Here is a 13746-nt window from a genome sequence, read left to right as displayed (position 1 = left end):
AATATATCAAGAATTAATAAGCATGTCATCTATGAAGTTTTATGTTGCAATTTTGCCCATCCCCACAATTGCCGGTAAGACAAATGCTTATGGATCATTTATGTTTCATTTCCAATCCTATCACATACATGTAACACATATATAACGACTTATTAATTATTTTATTGCTCAATATATGTATAAATAATTCAGGAAGCACGGTGATGACTAGCGAAGCGTGTGAAGAAACTTGGGACTCTTTTCCATGTGAATATAACAAGTGCCACAATGAATGCATAAATAAAAGAGGGGAACGAGCGTCAGGCCGGTGTCTAATGGCAGATACTTGTAGATGTATTTATGCTTGTTAAGCTACGTATGAATTATAATGAAAGTATAATACTTTATCTTCTTTAATTCAAAGTTTCACGTATGAAAATATGGTATTCTAGTGTCGATAAATATGCTTACAATGAAGATATAAATGTTTGTAAAAATAATGATTCAAAAGTTTCACCTCATCCTTGGTGTTGAGTGTTGACACCAAAAACGGTATAAAAAAAACCTAGCCAAGTTAGTGATTTTGCCAATTAACCAAGCCCAAATAATACAACTATCTGCAACATCGAACCATACCCATTACGAAAGATTAAACGGTACTTTAAGCCTAACGAATTAGCTATATACTCCAAGTCCATAAAGCCTGTACTTTAGTTCAAGTTTGTCTCACATGTTATGACGCAAATTGGTAATCTAGCTATAGATGGATAAAGGGAAGAACACTAACACATATTTTGTTTTATGTAGGGTTCGGTTCTATCAGTTCTCCATATGTTAAACCCGAGACCAATTATCTCCAAAATTTAGGACCGAAGTTAAACATGGAATTCTAGGGTCGGTCCAGGTTCTGGTTATTTAGGGTCGGTCCAGGTTCTGGTTATTTAGGGTCAGTCTTGCCGGGTTTGTCGGCAAACAATTATTTCAACTTACATTGGCGACCCTATTAAAATATATATACAAATTGTATGTGTATAGAGGGTGTAGCGGTGTAAGTTGGTTTCACTGAAATAGTGTTATAATTACTTATATTAATAAAAGATGATGAAGTACGCTATAAAAGCATTGATAAAAAAAGGTTGAAACAGAACATTTCACTTCATAAATTCATAAAGATAATTCTTTACACCAGAAGAACAGTTTGGATGCATACTACATAAATTAATGATCGTAATTCAAAGGTATAACAGAACTATGTAGAACAGTTTTATATTGAGATCGCTTGAGTTGTTGAAATACCAAATGGTTAACTCACGAAATTCATCCATTGCATACACGTTTTATCGCTTCTTCTCACAAACATTTTAAAACTGGTTTTAATTTTAAGGAACACAGCCATTTCTCTTTAACCGAACCATTTCATAAATTCAAATACTTGTACACAAGCTTACCAAAAAGAGCAACATCAAAAGACACAAGACATTGTGTTTTAGTACAAAATATTAAATGGTTCATAAGATATGCTTCTCTAATCTCCCTTTAGTACTAACACACTATGAAGGGTTGATTCCTTCTGGATATTGCATTCAGCAAGGGTAGAGTTATCCTTCAGTTGCCCCCCTGCAAAGATTAATTTCGCGTCACCGCGGGGAATACCTTCCATATCCTCGAACTTGGATTTCATATTGTAGACAGTGTCAGAGGGGTTGACGTTCAGAGTAAGGGTCGTTCCGCCTTGAGTCTTGACGAATATTTGCATATATCCCGTTGATATGCGCACAAGTTCGAGAGTGGATTCCTCCTTGATGTTACAGTCAGCAACGGTGTCCATGTTGTCCAGAACCGATTCATTGAAGCTCAACTTCTGCTCATCATGGGGAATACCAACCACAACCGGGATCTTGGATTTTACATTGCCGATGGTGTTTGAAAGGTGGACTTTCACAATAACGATCTTCCCTACGAACGTCTTGATGAATATCTTGATTAATCCCCTTGATCTACGCACAAGTGTGAGAGTCGATTTCTCGTGAATGTCTAAGTCGAAAAGGGTCCCGCTGTTCCCAAGAGCCATTCCGTTGAAGATTAACACCTGCTCGCAGTGGCGGAGCCACATAGAAGTAACCGGGTTCGGCCGAACCCGGTTCATTTTCGGTTTTATATATAACTTATAGGTATGATTTAACGAGCGAACCCATTCTTTTTCGGCGAACGAACCCAGTGTCACAAAATCTCCGGAAACATTTCACCGTTCGCCGGTGAAAAAGAACAAAAACTTGAATTTCAAAGAGAGACAACGATGTCGTTTTCTTCAGTTAGTATGTCGTCGTTTTTTATCCATGAGAATGTACTCCTTTTGATCTCCCAATATCATCATTTTAAAAAAGTATTCGAATAATCGGATGGATATCGCTTATATAAATGATGCTTGCATTTGCTATATTGAAAATAGGTTGTTTCTGATAGTCGCAACCGAAGATGTTATAATTCGTTTTCAATACATGAAAACGCGTATGGAACAATTATAATACGTAAGCCTTTTATTTAATATAACTTTGTATTTTATTTTAACGTTGATGATATAATTTGTTATGGTTGTAATATTGTGTTTTATTTATTTGGCCGAATGATGGATCCGACCCATACGGGCCCGAAAACTTTAATGCCGAAAACAAATCGAACACCAAAAAATTCCGAACCCGTAGAAAAAAATCCCTGGCTCCGCCACTGCCTGCTCGTCAACAGGAACACGCTCCTTATACATGATCCACAATTTCACGTTGGCGATGGTGTCTGTGGGGCTGAGCCCGGCTGACTATCAAAGAGATGGTCTTTTTGGTGAAAGTATGTACAAATAGTTCCATCATTTCTTGTGGTATCATATCAATGCGTGTAAGAGTTGATCCGTCGATGATGTTTAAATCAGCAAGTGTAACGCTATCTTCAAGAGAAACACCATTGAAGACCAACACGTGCTCAAAATCACCCATTTTGGCTTTGACGTTGCCGATGGTGTCGGAAGGGTTGACTTCAAGATAATAGGTGATCTTTCCTTCAAGGTTCATGATGAATATTTTCATGAGTGTGGAAGAACCAGATTTCTTCTTACCCTGAATCTTGCATTCTATTTGACTGATGGTGTCTGAATCTTTGACCGTAACACGGGTGATCTTATTAGTGGTTGTTATCACTGGGATGCAATCAAACAAGAACAAATCAAAAAAGGAAACCAAGTATAATCCCACTCCTAACAACAAAATTAGGGGTGCAAAAGCTCAATCAAGTCGAGCTACTCGCAAGTTATTCGAGATCGACTCATGAAAAAGCTCAATCAAGCCGAGCTTAAACGAATTTGAGCCCAAGAACGAGCCTAAAAGTAAGCTTGTTTATTAAACAAGCTCAAGGCCGAGCTTCAATTATCAAGCTCGAGCCGGCTCGTGAGCCTAAACGAGCATGTCATTAATATAATACTTACAATATATATCTATATATTTTTTTATAACTAGTAATTAATCTTTTTAATATTATGAAAAAATAATTGAATAATATATATTATGTTATATATAAATATATAATAAATAAAAAATATATAAATATAAAAAAATTAATTGAGAAATAGTAAACAAACCAAGCTCGAGCTTGAAAAACTACTCAAAAGCCAAGCCCGGGCTTTAAAAATAGAGATTGAAACGAGCCGAGCACAAGCCCTGTGTAAGTTAAACTAGCCCAGCTCGGGCTTAGCCCTGTGTAATACAACTTTTATAATATATATTCAATAATTATTAATTAATAAATTTAATATTAAGAAAAAAAATATAACCAAATAACACATATTATGATATATATATATATATATATATATATATATATATATATATAGAGAGAGAGAGAGAGAGATAAAGGATAAAATACAATAATCTCTTATCGCACATTACGTGCGCGACACCCTCAACCCTAGATTTCAAAAAACACGCGGTGGCCGGTGACAATTTTGTAATTATATCAAATCGTTTCCATCCTAATTAACCGTTGCATCGATTCAACAATCGTCACCGGCGTCATTTGCAGACATGCACTTCAATTGATTTGAATTGAAATACGCCATTTGGAGAAACCCAGTTGCAGACGTTCCATATTTGTTCATATGATGGAATCGATGATCAAATTGGCGGTCAATTGATAATTGTTTGATGATTACGAGTTTATATGAAGTGATTTCGGTGTTCAATTTCATGTTACAAATGTTTAATTTTATGTATACACTTCAGAACGTTTAAATGTGTTCGTTTAAAGGTCTGAACATATCAGTTGAACGTTTAATTTTTTTTTTCCTTTTTTGCCTGAACGTTTAAACTTTTAAGCTTAAACATTTAAAGGTTTAACATTTGAATGTTTAAGGGTAGGAATTTGGCTTAAACATTTAAACTTTTTGTTATAGACTTTTTTGTTAGTTTAGAAGTTCTGAACTTCTAAACTTTTTTGAACGTATTAGAACGTTTAAAGATGTTCATTTTTAGTCATTACGTTTAAAGATGTTCAATTTTGGTTAGAACGTTTAAAGGTCTTCAGTTTTGTTCAGAACGTTTAAAACGTAATATTTTGAACCATAATCAGAGCTCGATTGAGTGCATTATTTCTGCAATTTCATAATCGATTGATGAATCTAAATACTTCTACCCATCAATTCAATTGTTAAATAATCAATTTTGAAAATTTCTTGATGTTCAACGACGTTCGATTTTGATTTGGTTTTTGACTTTAAAGATTTCATACTCTAAGTTGTGATTAGAGTTTAGAAATTGGATGAGATAGAGCGATTAGTTCCGAATTTTGATTAGAGTCGATTTGTAATCGATGAATTTGATCGCGAACTACTGTTGGGTTATTTACGAAACTGTCACCGCGTGTTTTTAATCTAACGCTCTAAAAGGTCGCGTACGTAATGCACAATAAGCCATTATTGTACGTTAGCACACCCATATAAATATATATATAATAATAATAATAATAAATATATAAAAATTAATTAAGAAATAGTAAACAAGCTAGAGCTTGAAAATCTGCTCACAAGTCAAGTTCGTGTTCGACTCGTTTGCACCACTAAGTTCTATAAAATTAATAAACCATTTAGTGTATTGGTAAAACCCTTACGACTTATCCTATAATAATTGTTTACATAAAAATCTAATCTAATGAACGATGAATTAATTAGTAAACTCTAAAACAAGTACAAAACAATAATGTGTTGATGATCAAAAGGATGCTTACCGTTGATCATGTAACTGCCGTCGAAGTCACGGGGGATTCTTCTCCATGAAGCCATTCCTTTTGAAATTGTGACCTCAAATGATTATTGATTAGGGCTTTTATCTCATTCCCTAAGGGAGTCTAAGAGCAAATTATAGGGTGACGTTGTGAGTGTAAATTATAGGGTGAAGAGAGGAATGTAGTGATTGTTTGTAAATTTTGGGAAACATTTGGGGAAACATTGTTTCCTTTCCCCTATTTATTTTTTAATATTTGTTGGATTGGTTGTGAGTACAGGAGAGAGAAACATAGTGTTTTTTAGTGTAATTATAGAGATAAGGATGTGGAACGAGTTGAGAATGCTCAAAGGGGCTCAGTTTACTTTAAACCCATTAATTATTTAAAAAAAATCTTAAAATTAAATTAATTTGAAAACAAGCCGAGCCCGAGCTGAGATCGCTCGCTCGTTTAATCCCATAATTTATTTACTTTTTTAAAATGTGATTTATATAATACCCCGTAGCTTAAAACTATTTTAAGACACTTATGCCAAAACTTTGTTAGTTTTAAAACTAAATTGGCAAAGGTTAAACATTATTTAATCAAAACAAGTCATTTATATCTACGCTACCAACTTTTGAATTTAATTAATTTGCAGACTTGGTTTTGAAACTAAGATGAGAATTTGAGCCCGAGCTCATCACATAAGGGCTTTACATTCATTCCAATGGTATGGGTACAAAACGTATTTAAAGAAAAATATGATCATATTTTTAAAGAAAATATGGGTACAAATCGGCTGTATTTTTATTCGTTCTCACCTCAGCTCTTGAGTTTTTGTGGTATTTTCTTTTCTAAATAGCACCTCGGGTCATAGTTTTCTTGCTTGAAGCATCTGTTGTATGCATTAAAACTACAATTTTAATAAGTTTGAACCTGTTTTATCTATTTATCTCATTATATAACTTTCTTAGGATTACATTTATGTAGTTGAATATGGTATAGAGCATCTAATGATCTTGAGAACCAAGCCATTTCTTTGTACTTCTATTTTTTCTTACATATAAATGTAAGTTAACGGTCCTGATTTTTTTAAAAGCTACACAAAAATGCAACAAAGATTTGAAGAGAGACGCTAAAAAAAAGCCGCTATCAAACTATTAACAATTTTCCAATCTATGAGCATTCACGTTCAATATCCTCTATCCAAATTCAAAATTACACTAAAAGTTACTATATTTTCCTTTTCTTTTTCAATTAAATATACATTTATTAATATATTATCTCTCCCATTCACTCACAACCACTTTTAATAAATATTAAAAAATTTATAAGGTGTTATATGAACTTTTCAAATACATAGAAAAAACATTGCATTTTCTCTCTTATCCACTCACAACATCCTAAACCACACTCTAAATTATAAAAACATCTCTCCCAACATTTAATGGGTTGAAGAAAAATGCGCTCACAACTTTCTCTAAAGTATAGTGGAGTTTGTGAAAATGTTTAAATAATAATAATAGTAACTAGGTAATACTCCCGGCGCGTTGCGCTGGGTTGATGGTGTGGCCTTTAAAAAAGAAAATTTGTCAACGTTTAAATACAACAAATTAGCATATTAAAAAAGTCACGCATTGCGGTGACAAACCTACACAAATTCGGTTGGTAGTCTAGTACTGAGTTACAACACCGAAACTAAACCAAAAAATAATTGCATTAACAAAAGCCGCGCGTTAACACTTTGAAACTATGCAAATTCGGTCTATGTCAACGATATTGAAACCAAATAATAAACATGAATTAGTAAGCCTAAGAAATATATTAAAAATAACTTAATAATCATATTTAAAAATATAACAATGATAAATATATGATTAGCTATTTATTAAACTTAAAAGTATAAAAGTAATTAAAGATGCAACAAGGGAGAGCTGAACTTGCACCCCCTTTTTCAATACCAAATTAAGAATTTAAACAACCATATATATGACTATAACATTATATTATATTTGTTAGGGGAGGGATATTTTGAGAACTTGATAAGTTGTAAGATCTTTTAAAAACTCAATTTTGGACCACACATTTAATTAAATGAGTTTGAATATGTGGCTGAGATTAAATTTGATTAAAAAATAAATCAGGAGAGAGAATAAGTATTTTTGATAATTACACAAGTTTAAATGTTAGTTACACATGTGTAATAAGTCGATTCAGTGTGTAAAAAATTACGGTATTTTTTTGTACATTACTTACACTTACGTATTACACACGTGTTAAAAAAATTCAAAAAAAAATTTTGTTACGTTGAGTTCTTTCGAGTTCTTAAAGCTCAAAGCGGTTCTCAAAAGAAATCAATCCATATTTGTTATTCTTCCAAAAAAAATGCTAAAACTTTTAACAATAAGTTCTTACAAAGTTTGTGATACCAACCACTTGATTTATATATATATATATATATATATATATATATATATATATATATATATATATATATGATTGATTTCTTTTGAAAACCGCTTTGAGCTTTAAGAACTCAACGTAACGAACTTTTTTTTTGAATTTTTTTTACACATGTGTAATACGTAAGTGTAAGTAATGTACAAAAAATTACAATATTTTTTTACACACTGAACCGACTTATTACACATGTGTAACTAATATTTAAACTTGTGTAATCATTAAAAATACTTATTCTCTCTCCTTATTTATTTTTTAATTAAATTTAATCTCAGCCACATATTTCATACCATTTAATTAAATGTGTGGTCCATAATTGAGTTCTTAAAGTTCTTACAACTCATCAAGTTCTCAAAATATCCCTCCTATATATATATATATATATATATAGGGGTGGGATCAAGAGAGAACTCATATTAATGAAAGAACTAAGGAACTCAATTAAAAACCATTAATTTTACTTTATCAATGGCTTAAAAAAAGAAGGGGAAAACAAAAAATAAAGTGGGTTTTTTTAATAAGGGAGGGTAAACTTGGAATTGAGAAACTTCTAATCGTTATCTTCTCCATAGTTCTCCAGATCTACTCATCGTTGCTCCGCCGCCACTTCACCACCGCCGATCTACCACCTCCACTTTGACACAGGTAACTTTGTTTATATCGATTTGTAGCTTCATAATTATGTTAGAATCGGTATTAATCCAGACCCTCGCTCATCGCACGAAACCGTGATTTCAATCGTATAATTCCTCCAGATCTACTTTGAAATCGAGCACAAATCAGAAGGATTATAACAGGTAAACAATTGTGATATTCAATTTCACATATTATCTCACCTATTAGGTGTATTAACATCTAATCAAAGTAAAACAACAATGCTATCATGTTCGAGGCTCTGTTTTTCTATTAACATCTAATCAAAGTGCAGAAGAACAACAATTTGTACACTAATTACAAATGAAAGCCATGGACAATGCACATGTTGATTAGTTCATGTATATTACATGATTGTCCATGCATTGCATATATGTATTGCTATGTACTGCATATATGTGCAACTTTGATGTATTACATATATGTGTTGCTTATTGTGTGTTTTGTTTGTAAATCGGAATTATTGTGTTTATATCAGTTCACATATGCAATATACTCTGTTTTTGTGCTTTTTTAAATCAAATTATATGTGTTTTTTTGTGTAAAACGAGTAACAATGTGTTGAATGTTGATACAAGCTCGTACCTGTCTGATTGCATATATGTAGTATAAGAATAATAGGTGTATTGCAGGGAATTGGCTCATTATATGGTGTTATTGTGTGTATTGTTTGTAAATCAAAATTATTGCGTCTATATCAGTTCACATATGCAATATACTCTGTTTTTGTGTTTTTTTTTAAATCGAATTATGTCTGTTTTTTTTTTGTGTAAATCGAGTAACAATGTGTTGATACCAACTTGTATCTGTCTAATTGCACATATGTAGTACAAGAATTATAGGTGTATTTCACGGGATTGGCTCAATATACGGTGTTATTGTGTGTTTTGTTTGTAAATCAAAATTATTGCATTTATATCAGTTCACATATGCAATATACTGTGTTTTTGTGTTTTTTTAAATCGAATAATAATACATTGATATAAGTTAATATTTGTTGGAATGCATATACGTAGTGCATGATTTATGTTTTTAGATGTGTTTGATAGAACATGGTAATGTTACCTTATACGAGCATATCGGTATACAATGCATATATGTATTACATTACACTATGGCTAAGTTGATGCAACATGTATTTGTGTTTATTACACGTATGTAGTTCTTGTTTGTTTTTAATTGAATGATAGCATACTTATATCAGATTGAATTTTGAATGTCCTGCACGTGCGCAATACATGAATCATATGTCCGATTACATAGCTTTCCAATTTATGTTTGACAAACATATAATTGTTATGTTATTGAGCATATTCATTTAGAATGGATATGCACATCATGTTATAATACAGTTAGGTCGGCGTAACATGAATACGTGGCCTATTTTTTTACATATAAGCATCACCTGTCTATTATGTACATGTAGTACAGCCTGTTCTACTACATATATGTAGCAGTTATCTGTTATGTATATGCAGCACCAATGCATATATACGTGTAATGCATTAGTATTACATATATGTAATACATTATGTAATATTGTTAGTATACACATGTATGTAAAAGTAACATGTATATTTAGTGTTAATCGCAAATCTGAACTTGTTGTAAAATATGTTATGCAGGAAAGATATATTTGCAATTGGGTAAGGTATGGAAACGAGGGCATCTATTTCAGAAAGTGTTCTTTCAGACAAAGAGTTGTATGAAAATGTTATTGACTATTGGGCTACAATATTAAATTAACAAGAAAAAATATAGAAGTCCGGGATCACGTCACTGTTTGTTATGCTGCGCGAGGAAATCAACAACCAATCAAATACGATTGCACATAAAAATATATTTGTTTTTTACTTCATGGATAGGAAATAGTTGTTATATTATCGATTGTACGGACGTGTTGATAAACATGATAGCTAGTTGATATAATATGTAAAATTTTGCATACTGGTTGTTAGATTAGTACGGCTTTATGTGGTATGAAAGTGAATATAAATATTACAGTACTTGTTATGCATTGTATTAATTGTTGTTTCAAACATATATTTGAATGTTACCGTTTATGCCCGTAAATACGCACACAAATACACATGTTATCGATTTATGAATGTATAATCTTTTTGGCATATGTAATACAAACATATAAGGTTGAATATAGGTTGAATGTAATACACAAAATATGGGCCAGTCCGGCTTTTTAAACGGCTTCGTTGGGACTGGTAGCGAATAGAACATGGTTAAACCCATGGAAATACAACCCAACAAATTGCAAAAGTTTGTTGACCCTACCATGTTCACAATTAAACTTCTGTATCAGTTCCTCACTTTATTAATTCAGTAAAAACAACCCTTTTACAATTCTCTTTATGAAATCGAACATTTTATTTGTGCATAAACCATGCAGCCTCAAACACTGCATACCGCAGCTTATGATTTCAGTTTTTTTATCAATATGAAGTGTGCAACTGCTAATACATATCTATACTATTATACATACTATACATGAGATCACATATTCGTTTATATGGAAAACTGCACATAAATGATCATAGTTTAAGTATTTTCAACAAAAGCTTTATTTATATAGATGATACATGAAGAAAACCAATCATAATTCACACATTAAAGTTACAAAAAGGATTACATGATGATATAATGAAGATAAAAGACAAATTACGTATGAACATGAAGAAAGTTGATAGTATATGAACTTCAATTACATGACAATTTGATAAGATTGTGATGACGATGAACTTCAATTACACATAAGACAGACCTGAGAACAACCAACCAGCAAATATCCAATCAAAATTTATTATGATCAATTTTAAAAAGTCAAAATCATATCAAATTACAAATCTTGATTTTGACTACTTAGTTTTTTTTAAATCTCAAATATCACCTGACAAATGTATTCATCATAGTAATACAAGAACTTAACGGGTCAGGCCTTCAATATCACCTGGAAAGTGCCTTCAAGCCATTGCAACTACAAGCCTATTGCATCCTAATCCATATGTTGCTCTAAGTCCATTAATCAACCCACAACTATAAGTCCAATTGAAAGGTCATTCCATACCACAGGTAGGCGGTACGCATGAATCCGTGCATGAACATGAATCTGATATATCACATACATCGACGTTGACCTACACATGAGTCACGTATAAAGACATTAAAACATATTAGCATAAACTATTGTACCGTGAAGAAAACACAAAGGAAAATAGTTACCATTAGGCAGTCATAGTTATACAGCGTATATGTAGCATATTCTGAACTCGTTTGGGAAGTCTGTTCAAACAAATTATGGACTTTTTCTTTAGAATTAACTGTTTTTTAACAAAGACAGTTCAATTTAATATGCAGTAATCATGTGTTTCGTTATATTGCATATATGTAGTATACAAAACGAGATGCTACCTTGTTGTTCAATACCATAAACTTGCAAGATGTTACCAGTGCAGTTGCTAAAACTTGAGGCAATGTCAGCATAAGAGCTGAACTAGATATTCTGATCAAATAAACCAAATGTAATTTTATACTACATAAATGTAATACATAAACTATATTGCATATATGTAGTATATAAACAAGATGTTACCTTATTAAGGCACACCAATTAGTAGAAAGGATTTCGATTGGGCATTCTGATAAAATAAATCATATGTTATTTTTACACTACATATATGTAATACGTAACATTATAGTGCATATATGTACTATAAGAACAAGATGTTACCTTGTTGATTATCACCATCAGATTGCAATAGGATACCATTATAATTGACATAATTTGAATTAATATCAACAGATGAATCGGTTGAGCACTCTGATGAAACAAATTAGGGTTTTCTCATGGTGTAGCTTCTGTTTCTAACCAAAAAAACACCTAATTCTTTGAGATGAAACAAAACCTAATTGATTAACGGTGAAACAATCTATTGTAATCGGTAAAAAAACACATGAATGAATGAGTCAGGAGGATATTTTCGGAACTGAAATGCCTTTAATTGCCATGTTAAATGATTGAACTTCATTTGAATCGATCTTCAATTGAATCGAGACACCACAAGGAACTGATCTTCACTAATTAGGGTTCAAAATCGTTGCAGAGGCTAAAACGGGGTACAGGGGAAGCGTGCGTCCAGGCATATTAAAATAGCATATTTACAAAAATAACCCTTTAATTAGGAGTTCTCTAGTTCTCTCTCTAATAATGAGTTCTCTCATGATCCTCTCCATATATATATATGTAATGTTTTAAAAATAGCTAAATTGTCTTGTTTTACCCACTAAACAAGCAAGTAAGATTTGGGTACAATCCAAGTTCACACAAACACAAATATATAAGGTGTTAAATCATTAAAAAAAAGAAGGTCAAAAGCTAAAAGAATACGCAATTCATAGATACATACATATGAAGCATCTAGACTTTGCTTACATGATTAAGCTATTGAATATAAAACAAAAGTCAACGCATAGCTTTTTATATAAAGTTTCAGCACTTTGTCAAGGATCCATTTTCCATTTGTCAAGATACTATAAATTTAGAGGCTTAGACATGGAGGCATTATCCATGTCACATAAGTATGATAAAGCATGTTAGACCATATGTAGTAGGATGTCATCCTCAACTATGGCGTCCTATAGTGTACGGGAACACCGTTCCCGGGACGATATGGGCATCATGGAGGGGGGACTTCCCACACAACGCCAAGCATCCTCCTCTTTTGGTCAACCTAGCCGTTGATAACGGCTAATTTTTTGAAAAAAAAAAACTCAATTATTTTCTAATATTAATAACCAAACATTTTAACTTTCTGATACAATCTCTACAAATTCCTCACACCTTTAAACACTCTCTACAAACCTTACACCAAACATTTAATGACCAAATATTTTTTTAAAACTTTCTATTCAAAACCCCAACAAATTGGATTCTCCCTCTTCGTCCGACATAATCAATCGCTATTTAAAAAATAATGAGCACATGGCCGATGACGAGGCGGAAAAGGAGGCAGTTGCAAGTGCATTTACGCTTGCGACAAGGGTTATGCAATCTATATATTCTCCTCCTTAACCGGTTTTGAGAAGATAATATATTGAACGAGACCGTTATGGCGCGAACAATCGTTTGATGGAAGACTACTTCATTGACTCGTCGAGATACAAGAACCCGAAGACTTTTAGACGTCGATTTCGGATGTCTAAACGTTTATTTTTATGCATTGCTCATGATTTGGAGCGTGAGTATGATTACTTTAAGAAAAAAGGGACGTGCGAAGGCTGTTAGGATTCATCGGTACTATTTAGAAGTGTACGTCAGTGTTACGCGTGCTGGCCTACGGAACCACGACCGACATCAACGACAGATAGTTAAAAATGGAGAAAAAAACGACACAAGAC

The 13746-nt window shown here is 32.5% G+C and overlaps 1 protein-coding gene across 1 annotated transcript; it reads right to left on the bottom strand.

Annotated features, from left to right (window-relative positions):
- Positions 1-1504: 1504 nt before the first annotated feature.
- On the bottom strand, positions 1505-2125 carry LOC143592908 (polyubiquitin-like). The gene has a single exon (XM_077072692.1). The coding sequence runs from the start codon at positions 2123-2125 to the stop codon at positions 1505-1507; it is 621 nt and encodes a 206-aa protein (XP_076928807.1).
- Positions 2126-13746: the final 11621 nt, after the last annotated feature.

Source organism: Bidens hawaiensis, unplaced genomic scaffold (assembly GCF_021521415.1).
Source record: "Bidens hawaiensis isolate Kalapana, Puna unplaced genomic scaffold, B.hawaiensis_p1.1 tig00041376_1, whole genome shotgun sequence".
NCBI lineage: Eukaryota > Viridiplantae > Streptophyta > Magnoliopsida > Asterales > Asteraceae > Bidens > Bidens hawaiensis.
This window is presented reverse-complemented; position numbering and strand designations above follow the sequence as displayed.

Coding starts and splice junctions, on each gene's coding strand:
- LOC143592908 (XM_077072692.1), bottom strand. CDS start 2,125: ATGAACCGGGTTCGGCCGAACCCGGTTACTTCTATGTGGCTCCGCCAC.